The sequence below is a fragment of the Nematolebias whitei genome, chromosome 9 (assembly GCF_014905685.2).
Source record: "Nematolebias whitei isolate Nwh7 chromosome 9, NemWhi1, whole genome shotgun sequence".
Taxonomy (NCBI): Eukaryota; Metazoa; Chordata; class Actinopteri; order Cyprinodontiformes; family Rivulidae; genus Nematolebias; species Nematolebias whitei.
The window spans coordinates 44759212-44781544 of NC_056506.1; the positions used below are offsets into that span (position 1 = coordinate 44759212).

General features: G+C 41.5%; 2 protein-coding genes across 2 annotated transcripts in view; both read left to right on the plus strand.

The window, feature by feature from the left end:
* Positions 1 to 9248, plus strand: part of si:dkeyp-68b7.12 (rho GTPase-activating protein 30) — an 18587-nt gene extending 9339 nt beyond the window's left edge. Inside the window, exons 5-13 of the mRNA XM_037681907.1 lie at positions 653 to 760; positions 1815 to 1933; positions 2030 to 2192; positions 2806 to 2903; positions 3223 to 3294; positions 3514 to 4248; positions 4481 to 4692; positions 4812 to 5416; positions 8057 to 9248. Of these exons, the coding sequence (XP_037537835.1) occupies positions 653 to 760; positions 1815 to 1933; positions 2030 to 2192; positions 2806 to 2903; positions 3223 to 3294; positions 3514 to 4248; positions 4481 to 4692; positions 4812 to 5416; positions 8057 to 9248 (3304 nt within the window). The remainder of the gene's footprint in view (positions 1 to 652; positions 761 to 1814; positions 1934 to 2029; positions 2193 to 2805; positions 2904 to 3222; positions 3295 to 3513; positions 4249 to 4480; positions 4693 to 4811; positions 5417 to 8056) is intronic.
* Positions 9249 to 14999: 5751 nt separating this feature from the next.
* On the plus strand, positions 15000 to 21378 carry LOC119414290 (sal-like protein 1). Its single transcript, XM_037681385.1, has 4 exons — positions 15000 to 15426; positions 16705 to 17268; positions 18981 to 19712; positions 20609 to 21378. Exons 1-4 carry the CDS (start codon positions 15186 to 15188, stop codon positions 21376 to 21378), a joined length of 2307 nt encoding a protein of 768 aa, XP_037537313.1. The 5' UTR covers positions 15000 to 15185.
* Positions 21379 to 22333: the final 955 nt, after the last annotated feature.

Sequence of the window (22333 nt, forward strand, 5' to 3'; positions counted from 1 at the left end):
GTGAGTTTTTTGGTTAACAAACAAATTACTGGTAGACATTTCAGATTTTTTGATAAAATTCAGGGGGGTTTTTTGTGTATAAAAAGGAACACCATGCACCAAAATGACCCATAATTCTCTAGTAAGTTTATAAATATATATATATAAAAAAAACTAACAATTCCTTTATCATTTTTTTCTCCAAATTTAAAGGATTTAAAACCCAAACCACACTATTTTTCAAGAACCTCAGAACTACAAATCTGACTCATAACAGAAAGAAAAATAACTCTAACACTTCTAATATTTGACATTTAACTGGAATTCACTTTTTAAATAATAACTAAATAGTAAATAAATGTAACAAAATAAAAACTTTGAGTTGAACTTTACAATTAAATTGGGGAAATAAAGTTATTGCACCCAAATAATTCCTCGTGAGCTGACAGAGCCCGCTCTATAAGCTGAAATGAGGTTGTTGGTTTTGTCATTTTAATTTTTAATTGTTTTGTCATCAGTGTCTGTGTACTTAAACCTGCAATAGCCAGGGTCACAAGTTTCTGTTGCAGCTGTTTAGTTTGTTGGAACATGAAAAGTTTGGAGAACTTTGCTGTAAAAACAACAAATAAGCAGCAACAAGTTAAAAAGTGACCACCACCTGTCGGCGTTGCAGAACTCTGGAGTTTCTGATGCGTCATCTCGTCAAAATGGCGTCTTATTCCTCGGAGACCAGCATGCACGCACGGAACCTGGCCATCGTCTGGGCCCCCAACCTGCTCAGGTGATATGAGACACGGTGTTACCTGCTGCTGTCTTTGGACGTAGAAACTCAGTCAGACATGAAGCAGAGCTTATAGGAGAGCGCAGCCGCTGTTCAGAGAGAAATTAAGTTCTGAACGGATTGTGCATCAACACTTGCTTTCCTAACGTCACTAAACGTGTCTCACCTGCTCTCTCTTGCACTTCTGCTCCACTTGTCCTGTTATCTTGAAGGATCTCCAACTGAATACACCATCAGAACACAGTGGGGTGTCCAGTCCTGGCCCTCAAGGGCCACTTTCCTGCACGTTTTACTTGTTTCCTTGCTCTAACACACCTGATTCAACGGATGAGTTACCTCTTCATGCTCTGCAGAAGACTTTTAATCACCCACAGATTCAAATCAGGTGAGATGGAGTGGAGAAACGTCTAAGACGTGCAGGATAGAGGCCCCCGAGGACCAGGTTTGGACCCCTCTGCTTTAGTTAAATGTTTTTGCTAAATGGGCTTCCCTGCTCAAGCTGCTGCCCCTGTGACCCAACTTCAGAACAAGCAGAAGATAATGGATGGATGGATAAATACATTTGTTTTTAAATGGTGCAATTGTAGAATTGTACAAGTTAATTAATGAAGCAATTTTTGACAGAGGGAATGTTTATAAATAGATGCTTTATTTATTTATTTTTACACTCATTACTGTATTTTTCAGGCTATAAGGCGCACTTAAAATCCTTTAATTTTCTCAAAAATCATCAGTGAGCCTTATAATCAGGTGCACTTTATGTATTAATTCTGGTTGTGCTTACTGACCTCGAACTGATTTTATGTGGTACACGGTGCTCAAAAATCTGTCAAAACGTTTTAGTTTTGCTTATTGCATCTTATAATCTGGTGCGCCTTATAGTCCGAAAAATACGGTAGTTTCTTAATTTCCAAATCCCATCTTTTCTTCCTCTGCCACTCTTCTTTTGTCATTTTGTTTTATATTTTACTTTTTAACCTGCATTGTTTTTTTCTTATTCCTTATTCCCACCAGACAACAGTCATTGAACCAATCTGTTTATCAACGTATTCAGGTCAAAGGACATTGAGGCGTCTGGGTTTAACGGCACAGCAGCATTCATGGAGGTCCGGGTCCAGTCCATTGTGGTGGAGTTCATCCTCACACACGTCCCTCAGCTGTTTCCTGAAGAAGGTCACAACAAACACACACACACACACACACACACACTAATTTGTACTCTCGTGTCAAACACACATGTGCGTCATCTCTTTCTTCTGCCTCCTTCAGGTGCCCCTTCTGAGAGGAGGAAGTCGCTCCCCTCTCCGTCAGCGATTTCCAAACAGGACTTGGTGTTTTTCAAGACTTCTCAGCCCAACTTTGGGAACATCAGTCCAGGAGACGGCCCCCTCCCGATAAGACCCTACCACGCCATCATCGAAGGCACAGACAAGTAAGTAATAACTCATCTGGAGAGTCATTTCAGCGCAGAGTTCTTGCAAACTTCGACTCATGTCAGGCTGAATGCAGGTTTAAACACAGTGATTACAGTATCTGTTCAAATTATAAATCACGTTTACAAGAGACTAGAGAAACAAGCTACGCTGCACGGTTTGGAGACAGTGGCATGGACAAAAAGACAGGAGACAGAACTGTAAATGGAAGAAATGAAGATGTTGATGTTCTCCTTAGGAGTGACAAGGATGGATAAGATGAGGAATGAGATCATCAGAGGTACAGCACAGGTTGAACAACTGGGAGATAAAGTTAGAGAGACCAGACTGAGAAGGTTTGGACATGTCCAGAGGAGGGACAGTGGGTATACTGGTAGAAGGATGTTAGAAATGCAGCTGCCAGGAAAAGACAAAGAGGAGATATGTGGGTGCAGTTAGAGAGGACATGGAGGGAGTTGGAGTGAGGACAGAGGATGAAGAGGACAGAGTGAGATGGAGGAGGATGACCCTTGAAGAGGGAACGACTGACAGAAGAAGTGTCAGAATTTCTTAGCTAGAATATAGATATAATTTTAATCCATTTTGATTATGAAAACGGTTTTGTCACCTCAGGAGGAAAGGATCGCTGAAAGGCAGGAAGTGGATGTCCATTTTCAACATCAAAGAACGATTCCCCGACAAACGATGGAGGCACAAACAATCAACCAAAGGTATGAGGCCCCGTCATCAAAAAATGACGCTACGTTCATCTTCTAGTGAAGCTAACGCAGAAGAGAATATTTTAGACGTAGAAACTAAATATAGCCTCTGTGAGATTACTTTTATTGCTTTATATAAATTACCGTATTTTCCGGTGTATAAGTCACAGATTTCTTTGTGTAGATTTGTCAGTCCTGCGACTTATACGCCAAAGTGACTTATACAGTATATGCTTTTTCCTCTTCTTGATGCTTTTTTTGACTGATGCGACTTATGCACCGGAAAATATGGCATATGTTTTAAGAATTGTTTTGTTGTTTGTAACTTCAGAGAAAGACGTGACTTCCTTGAGACCTGCGAGAAGCATGGACTCCCTCAGCACTCCGTCCTATTCAAACGAAGGTGCTGTTCACAAGAACATTTTCACAGTTCTTTTATGACTTAATAATGTTTTTTTTTTCCTCAATGAAACCTTTACCGTGTTGTTTAAATGTTAACTCAATGCTTTTACCGTGAAGGAAAGTTTTAGTTTTAAAAACCAATCAAAGCAAAACCTGATCACAGTATCTGATCTGTCTCCGAGTGTCTTGTCTTTGGTGTGACTTGTCTTTTGTATTTCAGCGTCCAGACGTTCTGGCCAGCGTCTCCCGTCCACCAGCACGTCTCCCATCGTCTCCACCTCCACTCAGCCTGCCTCAGAAGTCGCTGTGTCTCCTGGTGGGATTGGTGGCAGTGAATACGCTGTGACCTACCGCAGAGGGACAGGTTTAGTGAGTGGCGGCGCGGGGATCCAGGGCACATACACGGCTCTTGACCCTGAAAGTTTAGGGATACTGGGAAGTGACAGCGTCCAGTCCAGATCGCCAGGGCTCTCCAGTAAAGCTGGTCGAAGAGCAGCCATGCACATCACAGGTCCCACATTGGTCACCGTGCCGCTACACATCACCTCCAACTTGGCATTAGGGGTGCTGCAAGGAGGAGGCAGTGATAGGATCGTCCACAGAGGAAGAGAAAAGGACGGAGGGGACAAACTGGACGGGAAAGACGGGGTAGAAAAGAAGGAGAGAAGGGAGTGCAGAGGAATGGAGTGGAATGTTGAAGAGCCCAAAAAGATGGAGGAAAAGGAGGAACGTCCAAAAGAAAAGGACAAAGAAGAGACGAAAGAGGAAGCGGCAGGTGAAGGAGCAGGAGAGGAGGAAGAGTTGAGCAAACTGAAGCAGGAGACGGTGATGGGAGACCAAGATGTGCCTGAGCAGCAAGACGCTGAAAGCTTCAACAGAGAGGAAGAGGATGGTGAAGATGCTGCTGCTAATGACCAAGATGCACAAGATGCAGATGATGATAATGAATATATGGGTAAATTAATTAAGAGCAAAACTCAGAGTCAGAAAACAGAGATAAGAGTAGATTGAAGCTTGCGAGTCACAATGAAAGGCGGTTGTTTCCAAACATTCATTAACAGATGAAGTAGATCTGCATCAATAACGTCATTGTGTTTAGTTTGTGATAGATTTTCTGAGTTTTTATGTTGCAGCTGCTCTTTTCCAAAAATATTCACCACTAATTCTGGTCTGTGCATCTTTCCCAGTAATGATGGGAACAGAGTTGACGGATCATCAGCCAGCAGCGGCAGCGCCACACCACGGAGACGACGGCGAGTTGGATTCTTTTCACTTACTTAACTCGACTGAAGTGGAGGACGACCACAAGCTGTCCGGCTACATCCAAGATAACTTTGAGTTCCTGGACCAGATGGACTGCAGCGTCATGGACCACATGGAGTGTGGCTTGTCCTATCAGGTGCGTCATTTGTCTGCGGAGAAGATGAGATATGCAGGTGGAAAATACTTCTTCTGAAAGTACGTGAATACGTTTTGAAAGCTGTGAAGAGTTCACTTCCTGTCACTTTTAACTTCCAGGTGAACGAGTTCTCCGTCGAGCCTCCTGGTCACTCGGACGACGAGTATGAAATCATGAACCAGTCTCACTCGTCCCAAATGCTCTCTTTGGTGAGTCCAGTTGAACCCACCCTGAGTCCGATAGAGTCCAATCAGCACAGACCCCTCAGCCTCGACCTAAACAGTCGACACACTAAATCCCTCAGCTTGCCCTTCGCGACCTCCCCCATAAAGGGGCCGGACGAGTCCAGCTCTGAAGAACCTTCGGAGGTCGACAGCGATGAAATCGATTACAGCAGCGAGGACGACGAGAGCATGTTCATGAGGAGCCTCCCACCTGATTTCTTCCTGAACAATTTGTCCGGGTTGAAAGTGGACGCGGACAACACGGATACCCAACACTGTTCCAGTCCTGACGAGGACCCCGTACAGGAGTTACATAGTTCTGAAAGGAAACCCTCCGAGTCATCGGACCTCGACCTTTCTGCTCACAAAGAAACAGAAGCTGCAGATGAGGAAGGTGGAAGTGATGAAGACGGACTGGAAGAGAAGCAGATAAAGGAAGTGGACGATAACAAAGACGAGGTTCATCATGAAAGAGATCAAATGGAAGACGAAACACAAAGGTGAAAACTAATTTACTTATTCATTCATTCATTCATTCATTCAACCTTTATTTAAACAGATAAGTCACACTGAGCCGCAAAGACTTATTTACAAGTGAGACCTGTTTGGACAGACAATAAAGTGGTGAAAGTGACAACATAGTTTGCACACAGGCACATAATGACGCCGACATGTGAGCATGTCCAGAGACAACACACAGAGGCTCTGCAAGAGTTCTGATAAGAGTGGTATAATCGCTCAGATCAAATAGTTCCCTCTGGAGAGATCCGTACACTCTCGAGGGGTGCTGAGGACGACGTCAGATAGAACCCAGAGAGTCCTAAAATGATGACAGAATGTTTATTCAGTCGGGGCCCCTCTGATTGGTCCATAGACTTCCTCGGTATGGGGGGAGGGGCAGAGCATCGAGGTTTACAGAGCTTCCAGGCGAATTGCACCACATATAGTTTGCACATAGTCTTGAGTGTTGCCAAGCTTGGCACATTCTCAAGTCAAGCTTACAACTTCTCCAAGATTAATCTTTCCAACCGTTCGTGGAGATTCTGAAGATTTGTAGAAGAGAGGCTCAAAAGCAGTTTCACAGACAGGACAGAGCAAAGCAAAGAGGAGAGGGAGAGGAGGGAAGGTGTCCGCCCTTGACAAGAGCAAGTGTTGAAATCGAATCACTTATAAATGAGTGAATCTAACTCTGTTATAAAGCAGGAGCATTTTGTACTAAGTCTTAGTGTTTTGTCACAAAACACACATTTAAACTCACTTTAACTAATCTTTTTAGTTAAACAACTGAAAAAGAATTGAAGGATGCTAAAGATAATCGGCAACAGGCTCGCCTTGCTTGTTTTTTCATGCTACCTTTAGTTTATATTTCTTGAAGAATTTTTGTTACTTTTAGCTACTGTTCTGCTTTTTTGCTTTTTGCCTTTAGCTCCTTTTTGCTAGATTTTTTTTTTTTTTTTAGCTTTTAGCTACCCTTTTTGTCACTTAGTTTTAACTAAACTTTTGTCATTTTAGCTGGCCAGATGTAGCAAAAGATTAGCTAATAGCTAAAATGGCAAAAGATGAGCTAAAAACAATTTTACCATGTCATTTGTCATTTTAGCCCTAACCCCAAAAAGCTAAATATTTTAGCTAACATTTTTGTTACTTCTATCTTGTAGCTACATTTTGCTTCTTTTACATTTTGCCACTTTAGTTTTTAGCTACATTTTAAAATATAATTTTATCTTTTAGCTAGCTTTTACTACTTTAGGGGAGTGGTGGCGCAGAGGTTAGAGAGGTGGGCTTGTGATCCGTAGATCGCCGGTTCACGCCCCGGCCCCGACAACATCAAAAATTGTGGGTGGGGTAGGTGAAACACCCACACTTGCCCCCACCCTCATTCGCCCCACTCTGGGCCCGTGAGCAAGGTCCTTAACCCCACCATGTGCTCCCTAAACAGGTCTCTCTTGAAAATGAGTTCTCCTGGCTCAATGAGACTAACCTGGATAAATAAAGGCTAAATGAAAAAAAATAAAAATAATTTAGCTTGTAATGGGCAACTGGTAGAGTTGCTGCCTCTCAGCGAGAAGGTTGCTGGTTCAAACCCCAGTCCAGGGGCCTTTCTGGGTGGAGTTTGTATGTTCTCTCCGTGCATGCATGGGTTTTCTCCGGGTACTCCGGTTTCCTCCCACAGACCAAAAACATGCATGTTAGGCTGATTGGTAACTCTAAATTGTCCCTAGGTGAGAGTGAGAGAGTGAATGGTTGTTTGTCTCTGTGTCCCTGTGATGGACCTGCGACCCGTCCAGGGTGTACCCCGCCCCTCGCACAGTGATTGCTGGACATGGGCACCGGGGACCCCGTGACCCAAAGTGGAAGAAGCGGGTAAAGATAATGGATGGATGGATGGATACTTTTAGCCAACGGTTTGATTGCTGCAATTTCTTTTGTTGTCATTGTTGTTTTTCTCCACAAACATTCATTTGTACATTACTAGCCTTATGCATAATGTTAACAATTAGCCAATAAAAAATATAATGAAAAACAAAGTAGCTAAAATCTAAAATAAACTGTCTATTTTCCCAGGAACTTAGAGTTTAAATCAAACATGTAAGAATAATTAATTTGGAGTTTCCAATTCTCAAGTATTCTCCTGCAGGAATTTAAAGGTACACAATTAGTTTTATTTAAGGAATTGGTGGTAAAAAATATTTTCAGTTTTATTGTTTTTATGCCAGGTAAAATGGTTGCTCAGATGTAAAACTTTATGAAAGTTCAGGCTGTGGTTTTTAACGTTTCACTTTGGCTGTGAACAAAAATTTTCAGTCTGTCTCGTTTTTTTTATGCAGTGGTTTTTTTTTTTTTAAATCGATATGCTTATTCATTTCAATTACAAAACCTCATTTCAACAATACCCTTCTACTTTGACTTCATTTTAAAACATTTTACAGCTCATCTTAAATCTCTCACCACAAACTAAATGGTTTTCTGCAACATTTCCACCTGCTGGTATACTTTTCAATTACTTTATATTATTTTTAAAAAAGCAAAAACGTGTAAAAACAACAGATGCATGTCCTTAACTGAACCCTGAATTCATACTTTATTTTACTCCTGCCTTTTTTAAAAATGTTTAATCTTCTTTTTATCTGTTATTTCAGTGTTGCAACAAGCATTGGCACACAAAGTGAAAAATCTGTGTCAGCATCAAGAAGCTGCTGTGTGGAGTTTCTGCAGCCAAGCAACGAGGACAGTGATGAGTCAAATGCTGAAACAACGGCTGAGGACGTAAAGGAAGCTGCTGAAATTCATCCCAGTGATTCTCCTCATTCCCCTCCTTTCCTAGAGAAAGAAACTCCTCTGACAGAGGAATCTAGAGACACCTTATCTCCAGCACAACATACAGAAGGCTGCTTTAGAGAAGATGAAACAGGAAGAGATGATGCATGTGAACAATGTGTTTTAGAAAAACCTGAAGAGGGAAGCAGTGAAAGAGCAGCTGACCAAAACCACGAGCAGGACGTTAGAATCTGCAGAACAAACAGTGACATTTGGAGTGAGTTTGAGGACGTTGTTTGTGAAGTGATAGAGGACGAGGAAAAGGAGCAGAGGGAGGCAGCTGCTGCTGCGCAGGCAGATAAAGACGGAGAGGAGAAAACAGAGTTGGAAGCTGTGGCAAACAAGACAGAAGTTAGAGAAGACGAGGAGGAACCACAAGAGACAAATGCAGGAAAACTCACAGAGGAAGAAACAACAACCGAGGAGAAAGACACTTTTCATCAAGAATTGGAGCATAAACACAGAGAAGGAGTGGACAGAGACAAGGAGGAGGTTGACACACAGAGAGATGAATGCACAACCCCACCGCAGGTACACAAATGGTCACCGGCGGTGACTTCTGATCTAAAGGATTTAAAGGAAAACGATAATTGTGACACTTACAGCCCGGCAGGCATCGGGAGAAAGCTGGTTGTTTCCAAACAGCTGAAGGTTCACCAAGTCAAAGCGGTGCCTGTCGTGCCTCCGAAGCCTCAGTACTGCAGAATCACCGCCCTGACCCTCCGCCAGCAGCAGCAGCAAAGAGACAGGAGAGACACCTCTCTGAGAGTCCCGGCGGAGCAGGCGCAGAGAGCCGGAGAACCGGCCCGGGACGGGGACAAGGATGGGGACGGCGAGAGGCCGGCCCTCCTCAGGGAGAGCAGGAGAGAGGGGGTCGAAGGGGCCACGAGGGACACCAGGAGAAACAGCCCCCTCAGCATGTGTTTTGATGAGGCGGTTGCCATAGCAACCATGAGGAGAGAGAAAGAGCGGATACGAGAGGGCGAGGCAGAGGGAGATGGGTTAGGGAAGTAAACTTTGTAGCCAAAGAACAACTCCACACAGGCGATGTGTGTTTTAGTCATAGTGCATTATGTTCTTAAATCAAACTGTGGGTTCCACGGTTCTCCAGCTCTGACCCAGACTGAGGTTCTTGTGGGATAAATATCACTGATGAGAACTTTGTCTGTGTAAAAGCTTCCACTCACCATCTTAAAGCAGACATTTTCTGCAGTTTTTAAATCTATTGCAAAAAAAAAAAAAAAAAAAAGTTTTGCATTCAGTGTAATTTCCTGTTCCACATTTTGATATAAAATCTAAAATATAGATCAATAAAAATCACAAAGCTGTTTATTCTTTCTCATGCATGGTTTTACCACAGCAACGTATAGTGAATAGATTTTTTTAAAGTCTGTAAAAAGTGATGATTTAAACTAAGTCTGCTGTACAAGGTTTTACCATGTACAATAAAAGGCTGTATTTTCATAATTAGATGGATTTTATTTTAATATAAATTATTTCAGTTGCATCGCGTGGCTGATGCAGCTGCACGTGATGTTGTCGGCTGAACAACTGAGCCGCTTCCATTACTGTAACTGTTAAAACATAAAGTGAAGAAAAAAGTAAAGTCTGAATGTTACATGAATTTCTGCTTCAACTTGAGGATTTTTAATAAAAACACATTTGGATCATTTCTCATTTCTTCTGCATTGTTACACTTTTTGTATCCAAAAATCTAAAGATTAATCTAAAATCTGAATCCCTCACGTTCAATATTCACACTTGTTAATTATTTTTCTGTGTACAGATTATGTGTACATAAACAGTACTGATAAGGATGTGGTTTGAAGTTCAAGAATAAATTGAATCTTGGATGAAAATATCTACTAGTCAAAGTATTTTGCACAATGATAGACAGAAGTGCTTCATTATTCTCTACATTTTTGACAATCGGACTACTTCATATTTTGTAAGATTTTATTCATTCATCAAACTACTTAGCTTGGGTGCTATTAGTTTTTTGTCATATTAATAATTTTCCAAAATATTTACCTTTTTAACTACATTTTTCCAAATTGGAATATCTTCAAATCTTTCAAAGAATTATTCTTTAAAAAAATCTGCTTCAGTATGCTTGTTTTGTGTCTTATTTTGCTACAATACTTTTAGCTAGCCTTCTGATACTTTTAATTTTTAGCCACTGTTCAGCTTCTTTTAACCAGCTTTTTGCTACTTTTAATTTATTGCTAGCCTTTTGCTACTTTTAGCTACCATCCTGCTACTTATGCCAAATAATTAGTTAGCTACAATTAGTTTTTGCTAGTATTTTGCTACTTTTAGCATTTAGCGTGTGTACGAGTTTTTTTTTTTCATCTTAGAGTTATATGCGCATATATACACGCACATACACTTTCAGCAAGTAAATTTTAATAAAAAAAATATATAAAAAATAAAAATATAAAATATATTAAAAAATATATATAAGACAGCCAAGGATTTTTCAGTTCGCATCTATTAGGTGTTTTACGTTTGTTGTAAACGTCACATCCGCTTTCAAATGTTTTGCCGGAAGTAACCCTAAAGAAAGGTGTCGGGGAGTCAATCGCTTTTGCCGTTTTGTTTATGTCATTCCCCAATTTGTTACGGAAGCGTTTAGCAGTTTAAAAACCTACACTTCGTCTCTGCTGAGTTTTTAAACTTTAAGCGGGATGACTTTCCCCTTCGCTTTCGGTACGCAAGTCGCCGCCATCATGGACGTGCTGGCTAAAGCTGCGGTGGCAGAAATCACGAAGCTGGTGGAGGAGGGCGCCGTGGTCCTGCGCCTGGATGTGCAGCGGAGGGACACCGAGATCCAGGAGCTGCGGCGCAGTCTGAAGATGATGGAGGCTGAACTCTGTGAGGCTCGAGAAGCTGCGGCTAGACGAGCTACAGAGAAGGAGGGAGAGCAAACCCCTTCCAGGGGTAAGAGGCTAACCTGCACATCAGGCTGTGACCTGTCACACCAAACTCCATTCAAATAAAACCCTGTTTAATACGGTCTCACTGATTTGTAGGTTTTTTTTCTTCATAAAGTACAACTGAAATCCTTGAATAAATTGTGCTGGTATCCTTTCAAAATCGGTTGACAATTTTTTCCATTTTACCATAATTTTAATAGTTTTTTCTCATCTTATTTAACCAAACATGTAGCATCAGTGTCAAAGTTGTACATAATGATGGGAGCCATGGGTTTTTTGAATTGGTTATTATAAATATTGTATGAATGGCTCTGTTGTTTAGATTGCACATGTTTAAATATATTTTCTGGTCATTTTTGTTTCAAATTCTAAGATTTAATGCTCACTGTATTTCATGACTAAAAGCCTTATGACCGCAGATCAACCCTTTGCCCGTGCAATTAAAAAAAAGGAAAATCATCTGTCCGGTTTTAACGCGTACTTTTAATCAACTCCACTTTATAATGTCATGAAATCCTCTTGAATGTGTTTGACTTTTTTTACTTTGAATAACTAAAAAATACACAAAGAATGGTTTAAAAGGGGCAACAATTTATTTTGTCTGATTTGACTGCATTGAATTCAGTTTAATTATAATTATATGATTAGTGGAACAGCAAATTAAGATACATTTAGGATTTTATGAGAAAAACTGAAGTAAATTTAAATTAAACTTTAATAAATCGTACTATATATATATTTTTAGAGACGGTAACGTTACATTGTTTGATATGTTTTTGTGTTCTTACACGTACAAATGATTTATTTTTGTTGCAGATCAGAATGAACGTCATGAAGGAGGTGTGTTTCCAGAATTAAAACCATCTGATTTACTCTGCAGTACTTTCTGTGGAATAGATGAGAACCATAACATCAGTCCAGCTGTGAAACAAGAGCCAGAACCTGAGACTTCCATCGCAGAAACGACAACTCTCACGGCACCGGAAGCCGTTTGCTCTCGAGCAGAAAATGAAGGCGACTCCGTCTGGTCTGCTTGTAGTATGTTTGCGAACAGTCCTGCTCCAGTGCAACGGCATGCACCCATTTTCACCTCCAATGTTGACACTTATTTTGCTTGCAAAGACACACAAAGTTCTTATAATTCTTTATCATCTTCAAGGGCAGAATTAGCAGATGATTGCTTAACTTCTCCAGTGAAAGTAGAAGAAAGAATTCACCCTATGAGTATGGAAAATACCTCCTCAGTTAGATCTGATTTGTGCCCAGTAAGACCTCAGGATGAGCGTGTGCAGCCTGCTCCACAGTGGGCCGGGCCGTCGGCATCTTTGCCTCAGAGATCCACAGCAGGGCAAACAAACGGTGAACACGACAGCAAATTCACAATCGTCTCAATAGGAAAAAGGTTCACGAATGTGAAACTCTTTGTTTGCACTTTCTGCAACAAGGGCTACCCTCATCTGTCTCAGCTGGAGCAACACAAGACCTCCTACCACACCCTCAGACCTTTCAGGTGCCTCGAGTGCGGGAAATTTTTCACCCAGAAAACCCGACTGATAACGCACCAGAGGGTGCACACGGGCGAGAGACCGTTCAGCTGCAAGATCTGCGGCAAAACGTTTGCCAGGCGAGACAACTGCCTGAGACACGAGCGCTTCCACAGCAGAGTGAAGCCGAGCAAAAAGAGGATCGCTGGGAAACTTTTAACTAAGATGAAATGAAGAGGTTCACCTGCTGCTCGGGAACTTGTTCCTCTCAGCTGTGTGCTGAACGGGTTTGTGGATTTGAACAAGGTGTTATCTCGGCACTGAATTAATGTCAGTTTAAAGCTACTCCTTCTTGTTGTTTGTGTTTTAAACTTTAAAAGTACCGTATTTTTTGGACTATAAGGCGCACTTAAAATACTTTAATTTTTCTCAAAAATCAACAGTGAGCCTTATAATCCGGTGCGCCTTACTGTCCCAAAAATACGGTAGGTTTAAATTTTTATTAACGACAAGCATTTTGCTCTGTTTTATATATATTTTTTGTAGACTGTTGATTGTGGTGTTGCATCTACTGTTTATTATGTATTTATTTATTTTGTATTTGCGCTCCAACATTTCTTCAAGAATTACTGAATTTGTCTTCTGTACATTTAACTCTGAAGACTCCAAATTGAATTTATGTGTGCTTCAAGGTTTGTTTTTGTACCGTCTGTTTGTTACCGGTATTTGTCCGTTTTGTTTATACAATTTTTTTTTTTTTAAAGAGTGAAAAGTATAAGTTGCTGTCAAACAGATGGCATGTTGGTGTCTAAAGTATGACATTTTGCTGATGGAAATCTAAAGTACGAAACGTAGCACATGTCACTCAAACCACAGTCCAATGCATTCCAGGGGCCAAAGTGGGCGACATTGAATCCCACATGAAAAAATCTTATGTCGGACTCCGTAGTTTTCTCCGCCCCCCTCCCCAACCTGACCAGTGACGTGTTTAGCCATAAGTCGGTTTTCAACCGCTGGGCGTCCAAGTGGTCCAGTTTTAAGACTTGCTTTTTTTTTGGATAAATCCTATAGTTAGGGTTGGCTTTTTATGCTGCTATAGGCTTAGACTACTAGAGGACAAATTGACCTCATTTCCTTAAATAAATTGTTAAAATTAAGTAGTTTCCATTTGATATTATTTCTATCTTAACGTGATTCTCGACCTGCCATTGTGTATCTGTTCCTCTCAAACCCATCTGGTCGAAGCAGATGGCCGCTTGTCCTGAGTCTGGTTCTGCTAAAGGTTTCTTCCTCATGAGGGAGTTTTTCCTTTCCACTGTCGCCTTCATGCTTGCTCAAGATGAGACTTCAAGGATTCGTGGTTCTTTGTCATTCGCACCACATGTGGTACTTGAGGTGGAACAAAATTGTGTACACAGGGTCCCAGTGGCATCCAACAAAAGTATAAAATGTAGAATAAAAACAGTAATAAGTTCTAAGATATGAACCAATAAAAACAACTAAAAATACACTAAGCACTAGTATAAAAACAATACGCCGAACAGCAGCACGAACATGAGTCTGTTTGAGCAGATGATTATGAAACAGATCAGCAGCAACATGATGTGATTTTTCACAGTGATTATCCTGATTAGAGATTCATGAGTAACAACCTCAGGGTAGAAGCTGTTCCTCAGTCTAGTGGTTCTACACTTAATGCTCCTCAACCTCCTTTCTGAAGGGAGCGGTGCAAAAAGTGTGTGCTGGATGAGTGGGGTCCTTCATGATGCAGGTGGCCCTCTTCTTGCATCTGGAGGTGTGAAGGTGATGGTGGGGAGGCGGACTCCCAACAGACTGCTGTGCAGCCTTCACCACTCTCTGCAAAGCTTTTCTTTCGTTAAACTGAACTGTTTATAGAGATTAAACTTAGATCAAAGCAGCTTTTAGTTGCAGTTTAAATGGATGCCTGTGCTTCCACGCTTTTTATAAATATAATTTTAAATTTCACTGAGCATACAGTATGAGAGCATATGAGACTAACGTATAAATGAAGGTTGAATGAATGCGAAAAAGGCAAATAAAAATCCTTAAATTCATAATTGTACAGTATTTTATTGTTTACTGTTGCCTTTATTCTTTTGGAGGATTGTTTTGTTGCCTTTTATGGGCAGCTTTGGTCATTGAAGGACTCTGTGCATGTTTAGCCAAAGTGGGCGGGACCTGTGCTGTGATTGGCTGTTGGGCCTCAAAGGCGTTCGGTGATTGGCTGTTTTAGTAAAGGTAGTTTTCCGATCAATCTATCTTGCGCTTTTCTTCGTTTTATACGGCATTGTGTCGTCACTTCCGTAAAACCAGACCTAGCATTGTTTATCTTTTCTGCTGGTACTTGCTAGCTCACAGCTGCATTTTGAAAACCAAATGAGAAAAGCGACAGAATGTGAACAGTCAGCGGGCCTAACGTCGGCCTGTTACTGTTACCGAGCGCCCCCGGTTTCTCTGCTCCTGTCGCTTTGAAGTTTAGACGTGTCCGTGAGTTTTGAAGGCGTCTCATCATGTTGAGCGGCGTCGCTTTGCGCTCTCAGATCGCCTCCGTCATCGATGCCATGGCCAAAGCAGCCGTGGCGGAACTCTCCAAGGTTGTGGAGGAAGGTGTGGTGGTGCTGCGGCTGGAAATGTGTCAGCGGGAGGATGAGATCAAGAGGCTGAAGAGCACCGTGGACGTCCTGCATAACGAGCTGAGAGCAGCCCGCTACGCGGTGACCCTGCGCCCCGACCGGCTCCACGGCAGAGAGGGTGAGCTGGACCTGATGTTTCCCAACCCAGAGCCGGTCCAAGGTTTTATGGGGCCCTGAGCAGATAGTGGTTTAGGGGCCTATCTGTTCCCACCCACCTCATTTCCTAATATCAACTTTATACCAGCCATGCTGCATTATTTCTGTATTAAATATTTAATTAAGCATTTTTTTTTTAAGGTTTGCAATTGAAAAGCAATTAAATAAACCAGAATATCAATAAACAGTCCCACTTTAATGTATGCTGAGCTTAGGATAAAGTTCACATTTGAACTCATTTTACAATAAAATTTTAATTATCAGAATAAAGCTGTTGTGGTTTTCGGAGCTCTGAAGTTTAAAATTATATGAAAAGAGGATGGAAATGATCTGACAGGGATTCTCCTTTGAGGAACAGTTGATGTAAGTGGTTTGTTCTTATTTCTATTGTTTAGCTGGCTGTGCAGAAAGGTGAAGAGTTAAACAGCTGCTGTATTTCTAAAATATGCCTAAATATATGTACATACATATATGGCTAAAAAAAAAATAACATTTACAGTTTAACAAGCTTACTTTGGTTTCAGTGTCAGGTGTGCTATGTTTTTACACAAAGACAACAAACATCTGGTGTCACAAGGTGACACGTTCATATGGTCTGCAGATGGTTGGCAGCAAGTAAATCTGATAAATGTTTTTGTGTGCATGCAGATGTGGATTCATTTGTTGGTGTGCCTCAGGGAAACAATGCCTCCATCCATTTATCTGTTATCTGCCGCTTGTTCTGGTGTTGGTTTGCTGGCGCAGCAGCTTGAGCAGAGATGCCCAGACCTCTCTTTCCCCATCCACCTCTTGCAGCTCATCTGGGAGGACTTGAAGGCGTTCCCAGGTCAGCTGAGAGACAGGGTCTCTCCAGTGTGTCCTGGGTCTTCCCTGGCGTCTTCTCTCAGTTGGACATGCCTGGAGCACCTTCCTTGGTAGGCGTCCAAGGGGCATCCTTACCAGCTGCCCAAATCACCTCAACCTTGGAAAAACAAAACAGACTGGAATTCGTTGACAAGCCCCAATGTTTCTGAGAGAAATGTCTTGAACTGATGAGAGACAAAACTGGAGCTTTTTGGCTCCAGTTGCTTCAGTTGTTTGATTTTTTTTAAATGTGGAAGGGTACCATATATGTGTTTATCTTGTTTTATTTGGCCAAAAATTAGAATAGTAAATTTTCTGTTTAATTTGAGGCTCACATGAAGACTAAATTTTTCAGTGTTAAGAATAACTTTAGTTTTGTTCGTCTTTTTTTCTGTAGAAAGTCAAAGTAAGGTTGGAGATGAGAGGACCCTGGTGCATCCCAGTGAAAACCACAGCATCCCATCTGAACCTGAAGTGAAGGTGAAACGTGAACTTGTTGAGGAGAGAAACAAAGAACCCAGAGGACAAAAGGACAAGCCAGGAGAGGAGTGTCTATATGAAGGTGGGCAGTGGAGATCAGCAACACACAAAGAGACGGGATGCAGCAACTCAAACTATCTAACTTTAGGACAGCACATGTCGTGCCTCTCTGAGTCCTCTCTGGGTGGAGGGCTGACGTTGTCCTGCAGCGACTCTGGAGGTTTTCAGCAGAGCCCGTTCAGCCGTGGCTTGTTGGGTTACAGCCAGTACAGAAACGCAGTCCGGAGGAGGACCGTGAAGAGGCTGATGTTTAAGAAGCGTTTCATCTGCCCGTACTGTGGCAAATGTTTCGATCGTGCCGGACATCTGGAGAGACACAAGAGGATTCATACGGGTGAGAAACCGTATCGCTGCGAGATTTGTTCCCGACGCTTCAATCAGAAATGCAGCCTGAAGGAGCACATGAAGCTTCACAGAAGATGTAAGTAAAAGTTTGAACTTAAGCTGTACAGATAAGTTACACAAGCAGGATTTATAGAAATGTTTCACTGGGAATTCTTCCATCAAACCAGTTTACGTGCCGGCTTAGTGTAAAACATGCAGATTTATAAAGACAATCAAGTAAAATGTTTAATAGTTTTGCGAGTTTGTCTTAATTCAAGAAAGAACAATAAAATAAAAACAAAGTTAAACACGAATGAGAAGTTGGCACAGCTCACTCTTTATAACTCCTCAGAGCTGCGTTCAAAATCACAAATTTCAGTCGTTTATAAAGGGGCATAATATAAAACCTGTGATTGGAAGATCTCCGTGGACCAACACCAAAATGTGGGTGGGGAAGGTGAAGCACCTCATTTGCCCCATCCAGGTCCTTTAACCCCCACATCTGCTCCCCTGGGTGCCATAGACCTGTGGTAGCTGTTGGAGAAAAATATTCTTGACTCACTCCAGAGGAGTCGCACTCAATGACAGGAGAGGATTTTTAACTGGTTTTACTTGCAAGGACAGACTTTCAGGACTGGTTATACAGGAAGTAGACGCATGAAGCCCAGTCACAAGAATCTGCCCCGGACAGTGTGTGAAGTTTCTTCTTATACTCGTATCAGTTCAGCCAAGCTCTCGGACCCCGAGGTGTCCTTGGAGTGACGGCTGCACGCAGCCGCTTCACCTCGTTCAGCTTTCTACTAACCCAAACATACGACTCGTGGGCAGAGCTAACATTCATAAAAGTTAAAAACATCCATAAACTTTGACCACAGATTCCCTAACGGTAGCTCTGTGGTTGCGTCAGGAAAAGCATTCGGCGTAAAAACAGTTGTGAAGTCTTCATGCGAGTTGTTTCGCTGTAGTGAACCCTGAGGAAGGGAGCAGCCGAAAGAAGAATAAATAAATAAATAAATGCTGCGAAGACAAGTCAGGACAATGTTTAAATAAATAAACACGGTCGCGTCTTTCTATTATCTCAAGTCAGTGTTTGTTACAAGATTAATGCATCGATTTAATTTCCATTGCTATTATTGAATAGTTTTAAATAAATGCTGCTCGGTATAAAAAAATATTGCCAACATTAACTGTTGTTTTAAAAAAAGCATTTTCACACTAGATATGTGATATAAGGACGTCTGTTTGCAGAGATAATGAAGCAAACATGGTGATTTGTGTTGATAAAGTTCCTCCCTGAGCTGCGATCCTCGACAGAAACTCAGATTTCTCCACAGAGAGGATCAGATCCTCTGTGGTTGCGCGCTGACTGTGGGAAAACAAACTGGTTCTTTGCTGTTTTTAAAGAGAACCAGTTGAATACTGGTTCTGGTACCAGCTCTTATCTTTTTCTGAAATCACTTTATTAAAAATAATAAATAAATAAATTAAAAAAATCTAAAAAAATGTAATGATTAAACGTTCACACTGTTTTTTTTTCCTTATTATTTTTTAACTATTTATCGTTATTTATTTATATCCATGTGTAAAAGTTATTTATTTGTTAATTAAAGTAAATTGGGATAATCATTGTTGAATTTTCGAATGAATTATTAGAAAGATGTCCAGGAAAAAGAACATGCACATTGATGTTGAGCAGAAAAACAAATATTTCTGTACCCAAAAAATAAAATATGTCATTAGTTGAACGTGTAAAATTGATAAGACTGTTTCAGCCTCGTGCGTGAATAATTGTTTTTTTCTGCTCGTCAGATAATGAGTTACAACCAGAGGGGCTCCAGGTTGGCCAACAAATCCTAAATCTGGAGGGGAACCCGCGCATTGATCCACACCCCCCTCAGGAAACAGGCCTGACCCAGACTGAGAACCGAACACGGACCGAGGAGAACCTGCCAACACCTGTTCAAGTCAAATCTGAGCCTGCTGAGGAAAATGTAACACGGCCTCAGTTTCACGAGGAAAACGAACAAACGGCGAACAGAACTCAAAACTTCACATTTGAAAGCGACGGACAAATATGGGCGTCTGGATTACAGAATAATCCAGAGTCGAGCAGCTCAGAACTCCCGAGCAGCTCGACGCAGAACATGTCTTCCTTCCCTAACATAGCTCAGTTACTCCAACCGCCAGCAGAAGCTTCTTGTAGCAACTTCTCTTTCCAAGACAAACTGAAAAACAGCACCGTTTCCCAAATGTCGTATGGCTCCTCAGGTTCGCTCGTCATATCCAGTAACCCCATTTCACAAAGCCTGTCGGAGGCCCCGGTGAACCACCACCGACAGACGATGAGCAGGTCCATCCGGGTTCTGAAACCCAAGAAATGCTTCATTTGCTCGTACTGCGGGAAGACCTTCGAGCGAGTCGGACACCTGGAGAGACATCTTCGGATTCACACGGGAGAGAAGCCATACGGTTGTCATATCTGTGGGAGGTGTTTCAATCAGAAGAGCAGCCTTAAAGGTCACATGAAGACTCACAGAAATGGTAAGAGTTAAACAGGAAAGACAAAATGTAAAGTTTTCTTTTCTTTAAAGTTAATATTTTCCACCTGAATTCCTTTGGCAGTGTTTTCTTTAATGTTGGTTAAAAAAAGAGCAACATTAATTCCCGTTGACCATTTGTGGTAGAATAAAGCATTAAAAACTGGCTTTATTTTTTTTAGTGACAATTATTGTTTATTGAACACTTTCTGTAATAATGATAAAAAAAAAAACTACAACAACAAACGACCATCGAGAGCTTCCATCACTTCAGGAATCATGTTGTGACAGCACGTTTCTGTCTTTAGTTTATATTTTAAAACGACTGCAAAATGCTGATTCTGGTAGAAAAGTGCTGAACATCAGAGTAACGCCTAAAACAGACAATTGGTGAGATTTCAACAGCAAGTCCATCAATAAGCTAAAATGTGTCTGCGTTTTCTTGGAAACTTGTCCTTCATGAGCATCACTGAGCTTCAAGTCACCTGAAAATTAAAAGAACAATTTTGTTTTATAATTACTCATCAAGCAAAATAAGACATTTCCTCCCGAGTCATGAAATTACATTTGTTGCTTGTTTAGATCGGTGTGTAAACGCATTATTTTCAAGAACTTAAAAGAAAAAGTCCTGCAGTCTGATAAAACTCAAGACCACCAATGAGCATCTGCATGTAACAGATTCAGATTCATTCTTTTTCTCAGTTTACATTTTTTTACGCACATGCTGTGAAACTCTAAGCAAACCAGTTACATTTGCACAATTTGTGCAGTTGGGTTAACATTTTTTTAATATTTAATAGGACAAAGTTGTTGTTTTTTTGGATAAAAAACAATTTGACAGGACGAAGGTAACATTTTAATAATAAACGATTTGTTTGCTTGTTTTTTCTGTCAACAAAGGGGAGACCTCAGATGTGCTGAATGCTCATCACCTGATGCTCACAGTGCCTGATAATCAGCTCCTGGAGAACTTTGCAGAACCTGGTAACGGCCAAGCATCTGCAGAGGAACTCGTCCCTGGCCCTGCGTACGTCGACGGTCTACAAGAGGAAGCAGTGATGGTGAAGCTGGAGCCCAACACTGAGGATTTTCTCTCTGCAAGTCAGATTAGAACAGATAATGGCACAGCAGCATCTGACGAAAGTCACATGTGGACGTCTGTAGCAGAAGAAAGCACTGACCCCCCTGATCAGACAGTCTGTGTACTTGTACAAAATGTGAAGTATCACCTTGGTTCACCTGCAGGAGGTGCCGATGAGCTGCAGCGGGACGTTTCGATTAAAGACTCGACTTGTCCAGACAACAGAGAAAAAGAAGAGCAGTGTTCAATCATGGCGTTGCAGCCAAGGAGCTCAGACGTGGCTGACGCTCTAAAGCTAAACGATTCACAGGAGGCGGTTGTGAGCGATTACTGCTCAGTGAACCAAGATGGAGCGTTTGAGTTTAATATGGCAGCTTCAGGCAGCTTTGAGGACACCTGCGGCGTGGACGCCACCAGGCAAAGCAGTTACATTTGTTCAAACTGCGGGCAAAGCTTCGGTAGTTTCAGTAAATTTCAGGAGCACCAGTGTGAACCCCCCCTGGTGACAGCTTTAGGTTGTGAGATTTGTGGGAAAACCTTTAATCAGATGAGCATCCTGAAACTGCACCTTAAACTACATGTAAAATAAAATCAACACGTTTTCTACCACACAGTGCCATTTACTATACCACACCATGCCGTTCCATATATCCCAGTACTATACCATGTTGGATTAAATAAATATATATATATATATTTATCTGAGGAACAGACTGCTTTGAGTTTACGGTAACTTCATCGCAGACTCATCTTGAGCAAGCATGAAGGCGACAGTGGAAAGGAAATACTCCCTCATGAGGAAGAAACCTTCAGCAGAACCAGACTCGGGACAAGCAGCCATCTGTTTTGACCGGCTGGGTTTGAGAGGAACAGATACACAATGGCAGGTCAAGAGTCACACGTTAAGATAGAAATAATATCAAATAAAGACTATTCAATTTTATCAATTTGTTTAAGGAAATGAGGTCAGTTTGTCCTCTTGTAGTCTAAACCTATAGCAGCATAACAAGCCAACCCTAACTATAGGATTTATCAAAAAGGCAAATCTTAAAACTGGACAATGTGTCAGCTTCACAGACTGAAACTGGAAGTTGGTTCCACAAGAGAGGAGCCTGATAACTGAAAGATCTTCCTCCCATTCTGCTTTTGGAAACTCTAGGAACCACAAGTAAACCTGCAGTCTGAGAGCGAAGTGCTTTGTTCTCGAATATAAGATGGAGCTAGGTTGTTGAGAGCTTTGTAGGTTAGAAGTAAGATTTTGAATGATATTCTGGATTTGACAGGGAGCCAATGGAGAGAAGCTAAAACTGGAGCGATATGATCTCTCCCACTAACTCCAGTTAAGACTCTGGCAGCCGCATTTTGGATCAATTGAAGACGTTTTAAAGACGTATTTGGACACCCAGATAATAAACCATTCCAATAGTCCAGTCTAGACGTGACAAATGCATGAACCAGTCTTTCTAGTAACGTTTTTAATGTGGGGGATAAAAGAGGTCCTTATCAAATATACCAAGCTTTTTAACATTAGAGCTGGAGGCCAG

Excerpts from the sequence above, each read along its gene's own strand:
- LOC119414290 (XM_037681385.1), top strand. The coding sequence starts at position 15,186 with ATGTTGAGCGGCGTCGCTTTGCGCTCTCAGATCGCCTCCGTCATCGAT. Across the intron at positions 15,427-16,704 it reads CCGGCTCCACGGCAGAGAGG|AAAGTCAAAGTAAGGTTGGA; the intron begins GTGAGCTGGACC and ends TTTTTTCTGTAG. Across the intron at positions 19,713-20,608 it reads CATGAAGACTCACAGAAATG|GGGAGACCTCAGATGTGCTG; the intron begins GTAAGAGTTAAA and ends CTGTCAACAAAG.